At 35.8% G+C, this 11,482-nt stretch overlaps 1 protein-coding gene and 1 pseudogene across 1 annotated transcript; one reads left to right on the forward strand and one right to left on the reverse strand.

Annotated features, from left to right (window-relative positions):
• The first annotated feature begins 3,064 nt into the window (after positions 1 to 3,064).
• LOC133670377 (uncharacterized) lies at positions 3,065 to 5,346 on the forward strand. Its single transcript, XM_062090865.1, has one exon. The coding sequence runs from the start codon at positions 3,117 to 3,119 to the stop codon at positions 5,136 to 5,138; it is 2,022 nt and encodes a 673-aa protein (XP_061946849.1). The 5' UTR covers positions 3,065 to 3,116; the 3' UTR covers positions 5,139 to 5,346.
• Positions 5,347 to 6,732: 1,386 nt separating this feature from the next.
• On the reverse strand, positions 6,733 to 8,538 carry LOC133671140 (UDP-glycosyltransferase 708G1-like; annotated as a pseudogene).
• Between the last annotated feature and the right edge of the window lie 2,944 nt (positions 8,539 to 11,482).

An 11,482-nucleotide genomic window follows, 5' to 3' on the forward strand; every position in this document is an offset into this window, starting at 1 on the left:
TAAAAAATATGTTGTTTGATATTAAGTTGTGGCCATAACCTCTGTCAGCCATTTCTTTATACTGCGATAGTGAAGCAATTATGTCTCGAGCTTATAGTAACATTTACAATGGTAAATCAAGACATATAAGCATTCAACATGGATATATTCGAGAGTTGATTGCAAATGGTGTAATCACCATTGTCTATGTGAAGTCTGTGAATAATTTAGCGGATCCGCTCACAAAAGGACTATCTAGAGACATGGTATGAAAAACAACTAATGGAATGGGGTTAAAACCCGTTATTAAAGATACCAGTAATAGGAACCCAACTTCGGATTAGCAAAAAGCTTATCTCTTAGTTTAATGGGTAATAACAAGTTACTGTTTTGTATCTGTTGGACACTGATAATTAATTTGAGTCCCTATTTTGATAGTATTCAGTGTGTTCTATTACGAAAAGTAGGATGAGCGTGGGCTCTTAATGAAATTTAAAGTTCGTGTCTAATGTAATAGAGACATGTATAATTCCACCTATATGAATATAAAAGTGGAGCCGCTTTTGACAAGAGTTAGGGTTTTCTCTTGTAAATATTCAAGAAAAAAAAATTATGATTTTAGCACATGGCCATAATAGTGTTAAACAGTTGTAAACCTCTTTAAAAGTTTGGATAGTATTATGTGTGTAGTATCTTTTATTCTACAACCAAAAGTTTTGGTTTAATCTGCGGACACCAATAACTTTAGTAGGATTCAAGTTCTAACACTAATTCAAGGTTTAAATTGCAAAATACCTTCTTGTAAGCATAATTCTATCAAGTGAAAAGACCTTCATTACAAACTAGTGGGGGATTATTGGTGTAGTTTGTAAATGAATAAAGAAAAGATGTTTATCCCATATTGGAAAGAAACACTCCCTCCTAATGTTTCTAAGTGTGTGTTTTTTATTGTGTAGTAAATTTAGCCATGATGGATATTTATAATATCATTTGGAACTTGGAACTTAATATGAATAGTTATATTATTTGATGAACAATTATATTATTTCATCAACAATCATATTGTTTGATGAACAACCATAGTGTTTCATCAATAGTCATAATGTTTGATGAACAATCATATTGTTTCATCAATAGTCATATTGTTTGATGAACAGTCATACTGTTTTATCGTTATATTTCAAGTCTATAAAAGCATGTTATTATACAGAAAAGAAAGTACAACAAAAACACATATTCTTTTCTTAATCTTATCTTCCTATTCTTTTAGAGGTTTAGAGAGCTTAGTTGTATCCTGGAGGTGTTGTCTCTGTGTGGGACAAATAAACACTTTAAGGATAGTGTTTTCACGCCTCTAAGCCAACTCCATATTTGTTTCCATCCTAAATTTTCCTAACACCAACTCGCCATTGCCAGCCAGAAAAGAGCACCGTCATGAACCGACATCAACATGTACGCGGTTGCATGATGCATCCTAGCACATACGTGTCATCTGCTTAAACAAGTAGATGACAAGATGCTCTTCGTTTCTCCTTTCATTCCATAAATCTGGTTCCTTGACGCCCACATACGTTGGAATCGTTTCTGATCACGCAACACATGAAACCCGACTCCCATATCAGAATCTTGAAGGTCATATAAATATAAAATCAGTTGTTTTTAAATTGTTTTTCTGATTTTTTAAAAATAAAAATATACTAAAAAATTTCAAATTTAACTTTCTTACACAACGCATGAAACACGACTCCCGTATCAGAGTCCATGCAAACCCAGCTACTACTATGAGAGGCCCCCACAAATTTGTTTTTGAAGACAAAGATCCTTTCTTTTATTCCACCGTACCCATCCATAATTTATTTCTCCTCAACCCTTCTCTATCAACAACCTGAAGTTTGATGTGCGTGTCTTTTTTTTTTAGTTTTTTAATTTAATATGGGTGTCCGGACCAGTTTTCGCGCACTTCGACTAATCCCATGAGCCCTGAAGTTAACGACCATATAAACCTTTAATGATCATCATATGAGCAACCACAGGACTCGAACCTGAGACCACAAAGGTAGCAAACCTCGTGTCTTTTATTTAATCTCATAGTAGGGATTTCAAACATCTTCCTTCTTTTTTTACTTGGTAGCTTCCATAAAAGAACCTTACTACAGATAAAAGGTAAGGACATATTAGAGAGTTGTCCAATTATATAAGGATAAACTGAATGAAATTTTATGAAGTAAAGGTATTTCATATGCCATTAGTATTTATTAATTTTTGAAACCTAGACCTTTTTAATAATAGAGATATAATATTTATTAGATAAGATTATTTGTAAAAGAAACTAAAAGATATACTTAATTTATTAGGATTGACATTTTAATCTGAAACTCAATAGATATCAATCTAATAAGTGAGTTTTTATTGATAAAATATAAATATTATCAAAATCTACCGAAACCCGACTCAAATCAAACTCGATATATATATATATATATATATATATATATATATATATATATATATATATATATATATATATATATATTAAAAAAAATCAATTCATGTACATAAATTGAAAAAAATCATAAAATATAAATAATTCATATATCATTATCCTTAAAAAAATAAAAATATATTAAAATAATATCACCCTAGGCTCACCTAACTAAGAGTTAACTACCACGTCAATCAATGACAAAATTAACAGAGGTACTTAATTGATCAAACAATTCATGAATATAATTACAGTATTCATGAATACAAGTACTTAAGAAGAAGAAAAATTAGGGCAGATATTCAAATAAATAAAAGAAATATCAAATATAGGTTTTTAATATGCCATTATTTCTTCTAGATACTATGTGTTTAGTTGTTTTTGCTAAGCATCTTTTTAAGGATAGATACTCTAACAAAGTAGGAATTTGTCGTATAGTCGATTTGTTTTGTGAGAAATATCTTGGTGAAAAATGTTTTTTTTTTCTAATTATCAATGCAAACAAACACTAAAAACAATGAAAAATACTTTTAGTCAATCTTTAGATAATGCTAATTTGCTACACTTGCGTGCCAAATATGGATCATCCTTAAGATTTAGAAGTTTTTATGGAGAGTATTTTCCGACACAAAGTGAATCATCGCATGTTGGCTGCATGAATGCCCATGTGCCTGATCAGAATAAACCAGAACAATTGAAAAAGAAGACAATATTTGGTGTAGAAATCTCCGACAGAAATCATAATGCATCTGTTATGACTTCAGATGCACTTCCGCGGCCACCTGCTCCTCAATCTAATGTAGTCAATTCTGAGTCATCCTCCATTTCATCTTGGAAGAGGCCTCCAGCTAGCTTGAAACAGAATGCAATATTTGTTCTGGGAAACCCTTGCTTTAATACCTTTCCCGAATCAAATAAGAGTTCAACCACATTGTTGCATTGCCATGAAGTTTCTGCAGATGGGTCGATTGTTAATGAAAAAGTGGATTTTATCCCAAAACCAGGAGTTGAATTGTCCTACAAAAATGACATCTCCCTCATTTCTCAGTTGGAGTCCAAGGCATCGGCTGGTCACTTGAATGGACACAGTGATAGTAATTCTGCTTTTGAACAAGTTCCTAAACATAATCCTCCAAATAACTCTAGGGGTTCAGGCTGGTCTGAGAATATAAAATCTGCGGAGGAAGTAAACCTCAATGCAGTACCTCCAAAAAGTTACCCAATTGAAGCAATTTCTGATTCAAATCTTATTTCCATTGGTATTCCAAGGATGGAAGAAACTCCACAAGGAGCATTGTCATGGATGAAAACTATTTCACATTGTAATGGAAAATCTTCTGGTGAAATGTCTGATTCTCATAAGGTGAATTGGGATTCGTTGCAAAGAAAATATGCTGAGCAATTTGCTTGCAATGGTGGAACAATGAAGGGCCTCCATCAAAACATTGTTCAGGATTCATCATCAGCAACAAATGTGCATGATGCTGAAGAAAAGAGAATTGGAGGTGATTGTTCAAGCAATAGGAAGATTCTTGGTGTTCCCATTTTTGAAAAGCCCATTTCCAAAGAACTACCTTCTGCCAGCTCTGGCCTGAAGCCTGGTTTTTGTGTTTCAGAGACTAATGATGCTAACTCTATTAAAGGCGGGATACTTCATACTGATCTGAATCAGGATCCTATGGAATCTGAATCCGTGGAGATCCTAAACACAAACAGTTTAAATGTGGCGAAGTGTTCAGTTGATTGTAGAGCTGATTTAAGACATTCAATTGATTTGAATGTGAGTGTGACTGAAGAAGAGGCTCAAGCTCCAAGAAACAAGGCCAGTATTGCAATTCAGATAGATTTGGAGGCGCCAATTGTCCTTGAAAACAACATGGACATCGTGTCTGGAGATGGATTTCCGGAAAGCAAATTTAAAGAACCATTTCAGTCCATAACAGATGAATCCAAGGACTTTCATGAAGGCTTTTTGATAGCTGCAGCTGAGGCTTTAGTGGACATGTCACTGTCTGGTGTGCACCAGTTTCAAGATGATGCTCCGTGCCATATATTGGAAGCTGAAGTGAATAATTCTCTTCAGTTGTTTGCAGAGATAATTTCTTCTTACAAGGGATACATTGAGAATGATGTTGGATCACTTTCAGTGCACAAGGGTAATAATGATTGTGAAGATTCAATACCAGACGAGGTTGATTTTTTTGAGTATATGACCTTAAATTTAACTGAAACCATGGTAGAAGATCATGATTGTGAACCTATGGTTTTGGAAAACACAAAAGATGAAACATCATTGCCAAGACGTCCTAGGAGAGGTCAGGCCAGGAGAGGAAGGCAGCGGAAGGACTTTCAAAGAGATGTACTTCCTGGTCTTGTCTCTTTGTCCAGGAATGATGTGGCTGAGGATCTTCAGATGATTGAAGGTCTGATAATAGCAACCGGTGGCACTTGGCAGTCAGTTTTGTCTCAGAGAAACTCCCCTAAGAGCAAGGCAGGAAGGGGGAGAAAGCGTGCAGCGAGTTCTGCTGCCTTTCCAACAGTAACTGCAGTGAGTCCACCGCAAGCTCAGCAGCCAAATTGTGGAGAACTGGGACTTGAAGTAACAGGATGGGGAAAGAGGACAAGGCGTCCTCCACGGCAGAGATATCCTTCCAATAACCCTTTACCACACCAATAGCTAGAGAGCAGGTCATTTAAATTCAGAAATGAATTGTCATGGCCTTACCTGCCAATATTATTCATGCCAAGGTGATTCATTTTGTGTACTTGCCTTGTATTTTCTGAATCTGTACTTTGAACTTGTATGAATCAGGACACTTGTGGCTTCAGCTTCTTCCTCCTTGTTTTGGCAGATCAAGAAATCTTGATGTTGAGACTTGCTTCAATGAGCAGTTTTAAATTGCTATCAGAACAGTCATTTAAGCAACAGAGTTCAAACAACAACATTATTCATATTTGTACAATGAACTCCAAAATGGCCTGAAATCTCCCTACATAGCAAGGAGTCTAGGAAATATACTATGGTTTTGTTGAAAGGTGGTGCTTGGTTGTTGCCGTCTTGTGATAGAACAGATGAAGACTGAGAAACATGTCTTTGTTTTTCATGTTTTAAAAATATAAAATTATTTCAAAATTATTTAGGTTTTTGTCTCTTAAATTATATATATATATATATATATATATATATATATATATATGTGTGTGTGTGTGTGTGTGTGTGTGTGTGTGTGTGTGTCCCTACACTAACCAACCAACAAAAAACTACAGTGAATGCGCTCTCTCTCTCTCTAAATATATAGTCATGGTCTTGTGCCCTCTTGTCTTGTAGTTATGGTCTTCATTTATCCTTGCGAGTAGAAACATACTCCTCACCCCGAAAGCGCCGTCGATTTTTTCATCTCTAACTTGAACAGACGAAAAAATTACTAGATCCATTTGGCGGTAAATTTGAAAGGTAGTTGTTGGACCTATGAACATCAACGATCATAAAAGCAAAGATTTCAGCTTTGAACTTACCCACCAAACTTTTTTTTTTTTGGTTCCAAAATTCTGACTTTGCCATGCAAAGTTCAGTGATTATGTCGTGTTTGAAGAGTTGTTCTTAATCAGACTGCTTAGATTTGGTAGAGAAATCGAGCAGATATGCTTTCATGATGGTTTCTTAACTTTGGCCTTAGCGACTACAGGACCACCTTCCCTCCACCAAGCTCATCCTGAACCGCATAGGTCCCTTTTCCCGCCATGGCTGTCCGTGTCAGGACTGGTTACCCATTTCATCTCTTTATATTTTATTATCTTTTCACGTGTATCTGTGTGCAGACGCATAATTTGGGTTGACATCTAACAGTGTGTTTGGGAAATTTGGAAGAAAGGGTTAAGGAGGGAAATTGTAGAAAAACAGAAGTGAAGGAAAGGCTTCACAAACAGTAGATGTCAAAAGGTTTCTTTCCCTTCCCTTCAATAGTTATTTTTATTTTATAAACTTCATGTTGAGGATTATGCAAGGTGTGACTACTTGGATATATGTGGAGAGCTTGAGTTCATGGAGACAATGAAGGTGAAGTACCATGAGAAGGCGGTAGAGACGGTGGAAACGATTGTTGGGAAGCCTGGGACCTGCGAATCAGCAGTTTTGGGAGTGCCTAATGTGGAGAGGCTGCGGAGGGGCTGTCAAGACCCGAAAGAGCAAGGCCTATGGCAAGACATTCTCCAAAAAAAAGGTATCTTGTAGTTTTATCTCTTCATACTTTTCATGGGATTGTTTCATTCCATGAAAGAAGTGAAGTTTATTGATAAGAAAAAGATTACAAGACACAACAGACAGGATAAGACATCCTCCAAAAGAAAGATGAAAAATCAAAATTTCAGGACAATGCGAGTTGAATTTCCCCCGACCTTTTGACTCTACCAATCTAATCCTTGTTTATCTGGTCACAGACAATTCAAGGTACAAGACATACAGAAGGGTATAGGATATTCTCGCGACTTCAGAAGTGCTTCCACATGCTGATGAGTTCAGTCAATCCCTTGTCAGAACTCCCACCAAAGCCCACTGCTTTCCTAGCATCTTCTTTGATCCCCAATGCCTGAATTCTCAATGATTCATTCCCCATGGATTCTCTAATCCTTTCTGCAATTTCTGCTCCTTTCACCAGCATCTCCCCGCTCCAACCCCAACTCTTCACCCAGGTCCCTAGTCCAATCCTCTCCACAATATCTGCATTGACTTTCTGGTCCCCGTGTTGGGGCCAAGCTAAGATCCTCACTCCATGCCATGCAGCCTCCATCACTGAATTCCAACCACAGTGACTTAAAAATCCACCAACTGCTGGGTGGCTTAATATGACCTCCTGGTTTAACCAATCCTTAACTATCAATCCCTTTTCTTTGACCCTCTCCATCAATTCATGCCCAATTACCTCTTCCAATTCTTCACTGTCTTCCCTATCAACTTTTTTATCCTTCACCAACCAGACAAACCTGCTACCACTCTTTATCAGCCCTTCACCCAACTCCCTGATTTGATCCCTCGCCAAAGCAGTCCTACTGCCAAAGCTAACATACAGAACTGACCCAGCTGGTTGATCATCAAGCCAAGTTAACTGTAACTTGCTCTTCTCAGAATCACATGGTGGAAGTGGTCCGATGGCAACAACTGAAGGTAGCCTTTCCAGAACTTGGCCATAATTTATCTTTGTGAGTGATTCAAGCTCAAAACTTACGAATGTGTTAAGTAGAATTCCACATGATTCTATCATTTTCCTACCATTCTCTATGAAACTGTTCTTCAAAAAATTATTGCTCTTCTGCAGAAGTGGTGGGGGGACCAATGACTTGGGCATCAATTCCACGTTTCGAATCTTGATGACATCCGTCTCATCTAAATCATCCAGAGCTTTTGAGCCGGCTAAAGTGGGGTAGGATAGAAATAATGTTATCATTTTAGCAGATGATGTGAAGAGAACATAATTAGGAAGGCTAATAGCTTGAGTGATGGGAATAACTGTAGAGGCCAAGGTCATGTCTGTGATAAAACCAGAAAGAGATGGAGTTAGAGCAGAAAGAAGCGGGGAAAGAAGGTGACAGGAGAGCTTGATGAGTTGCATATGATAATAAAAAGGGTCAGCCGAATTCCCTTCAAGTGGAAGGAGGTGAAACTGCTTCTGCTTGACTTAAGGAAAGGAAGCGAAGAACCCTGATAAAGCTTGTGACTCAGCCAGCGACACCGTTGGATGTGGGGTGATGAAGGTGACATGGACATTTCGGGCTGTGAGTAAAGCAGCAAGTCTAAGGAAGGGTGTGAGATGACCCATGCCAGCACTTGGGAGGAGAGCTACATGAACAAGTTTCTGGTCACTAGAACTTGACATTCTTCAGTGAGCTGTTTTGGTGGTTATTCTAGCTTCTTGTACAAGAAGAGAATAGCTGAACGAGCAAGTTTGAGAAGAAAGGATTTGGATTTGAAGGTCTGATTTAGTGGCTGTTTGGTACAGCCACACGTATCATCGTTTGGTTAAAAAAAAATAAAAATGCTTTATGATGCTGCAGGTTTTGTAGAAGCATTTTGCTACTTCAGTGGAGCCATTCTTTACTGTTACACTGTTGACTAAAATAAACAGTTCTTCTTTTTAAAAAACTAGTAAGAGTGAACTGTTCACGTGAATTTATTTTTTTTTGAACAACTAGTCAATTAATGTCACTTGTAATATTCACGTGAATAATAATTTTTTTTGTTTTTTAAAAAAATTAGTTTAAGATGAATTAAATTTTCTAATCTTAATTTTATTCATAATAATATTTTACCTAATTTTATTATACGCTAAAAAAATCATGAAAACTGTAGTTCTTGTCGAATGAATTTTATACGTAATGAAATTGTAAATTGTTTTTTTAAAAATTAAGTTTTACTCGAAAAACTAGTATTTAATATTATTTAATAACACTACATAAATTAGAAGGATATCGTATGATGACGTAGCATTTATGGAATTTGATCGCAATTTCAATTATGTTCTTGCCGGGTCCGACCCAGTTAAAAAAAAATTTAGTTTTATTTTTATTTTAATTGTGTTTTATTCAAAAAGTTAGAAGGAGATCGCTTGATGACGTAACAAAAAATTCAGTTTTTGTTGTTGTGCGCTTAAGAAACCATGAAAAATATAGTTATTTGATATAAATATTATTTATTTCATGATGTAATAACAATGTTGAATCTACAATATTTAAATTAAAAATCATTATATATATATATATAATTATTTTATGACCTCAATTTGAAAAATATTTTTTTAACCAAACACATTAAACTATTTTTTGTTCAACCTCAATTTCAACCACAGTTTTAACAAAACATATATTTTTCCAAACCAACCTTAACTAAAAGTACTTTTTATAAAACAACTTTTTTAAAACCACAACCATAACAGCAACCTCAATACCAAACACACCTTATTAATTCAGAAACCAGTACATATATACATGGAGAAGTGTTAAATAATATTTATGTAGACTTATTTATTACGGGTAGAATAATATTTTCAGTTTAACCTATATATACTTTCTTTGTATTTAGGTTAACACTAAGCATTCATAATAAACAGATTATTGAGAATTCTAGCTTCCTTTTTGTGTTTGATCTTAATTATTTTGACATAGTATCAGAGCTAGTTTTATGGAACGAGACTTAATCCCGAACACAACTTTCGTGGATCCAACTAAATTTTTTTTGGAGTGATATTTTGTCTTCCACTTCCTCAAAATTTGGTATTTTGTCAGTTTCTGCAATTATTTTGGTATTTCATCTTCCCTTCAACTTTTGTAATTTGGAATTTGCATTCAGTTTCTGCTAATTTGTTTTGTGTTTTGGAGTAATGGTATAATTTCGAGAAGATATTTGTTTAGTTTCTGCAATTTGGTTTTTTATTTTCCGCTGCTTTTGTATTCTGGTTCTCTGTGATTGTTGATTATGGCTACTGAAAAAGATGATTCGCTTCAATCTGTGAGTGTGAGGTTGGATGGGAAGAACTATTCGTATTGGAGCTATGTAATGATAAATTTCTTTAAGGGTAATAAGATGTGAGGATATGTCAATGAAACTTATGTGGTACCTAAGAATACCGAAGAAGGAGATACTGCTTCGATAGATGCATGGGAAACAAAAAATGCAAAGATCATACTTGGATCAACAATTCTGTTGAGCATTCTATAGGTACGCAGTTGGCGAAGTATGAGACAGTAAAGAAGATTTGGGATCATTTGCAATGGTTATTCACGCAATCAAATTTTGCAAAACAGTATCAGTTAAAGAATGATATACGAGCTCTTCGCTAGAAGAATATGAGTATTTAGGAGTTCTATTCTGTCATGACAGATCTTTGGGATCAATTGGCTCTTACAGAATCGGCAGAATTAAAAGCATGTAGTGCTTATATTGAACGTAGAGAGCAACAATGATTGGTACAATTTTTAATAGCACTTCATAGTGATTTTGAAGGACTTAGAGGTTCAATATTGCATCGCTCCGCACTACCTTTTGTTGACTCGGTTGTCAGTAAGTTATTGGCTGAAGAAATATGTCTTCAGTCGTATTTTGAAAAGGGTATTTTTTCTGCTTCTAATCCTTCTGTACTAGCAGTACCCTTTAACCAATTCTCCAATCACCACTATAAGCCTTACACAAGGGTTAGCTTCGACGAGTGTAGTTTCTGTATGCAGAAAGGTTATTGGAAGGCTTAGTGTAGACAGTAGAATCAAGCTTGGAAGCCTGACAACCAGTCATAATCTAATGCTCATAGACCACCTCAGGGTTATAAATCACCACACCACAAATACCGCAACATTAGTTTCTTCAGACTCTATTATCGATCCTAGTACTTTGGCTGAGCAATTTCAGAAGTTTCTTTCTTTGCAGCCACAAGCAACGTCCACTTCTTCTTCCATAGGTCAGTTGCCTCATAGTTCCTCATGTATGTCACATTCTAAATGGGTTTTGGATTCTAGTGCTTCACATCATATGTCTCCAGATTCTTCATCTTTTACCTCTATTTTTCCTTCGCCCTCCATTCCTGTTATGACTGCTGATGACACTCTCATGCCCTTAGCAGGTGTTGGTTCTGTTGTCACACCTCACTTGTCTCTTTCTAATGTCTATTTTATTTCGAACCTCAAATTGAATCTTGCTTCTGTTGGTCAAATATGTGATTCTGGTGATTATTTAGTTATTTTTTCCTCTTCTTTTTAATGTGTACAGGATCAACAGTCTCAGAAGCTGATTGGGACAGGCCATAGGGAGAATGGACTATACATTTTTGATGAGTTAAAAGTGCCAGTTCCCGCTGCTGCTACTACTGCTGATTTGTCTTCTTTTCTTTTGAATCCTTTATCTTCTAGTTTTTATTTATAACATTCTCATCTAGGACATGTTTCGTCCTCTAGTTTGAGATTTTTGGCATCCACAAGAGCTTTAGGAAATTTGAAAACTTGTGATATTTTTTATTGTTGTGGATGTAAACTGGTAAAATT

This window comes from Populus nigra, chromosome 13 (assembly GCF_951802175.1).
Source record: "Populus nigra chromosome 13, ddPopNigr1.1, whole genome shotgun sequence".
Lineage (NCBI taxonomy): Eukaryota > Viridiplantae > Streptophyta > Magnoliopsida > Malpighiales > Salicaceae > Populus > Populus nigra.

Excerpts from the sequence above, each read along its gene's own strand:
- LOC133670377 (XM_062090865.1), top strand. The coding sequence starts at position 3,117 with ATGAATGCCCATGTGCCTGATCAGAATAAACCAGAACAATTGAAAAAG.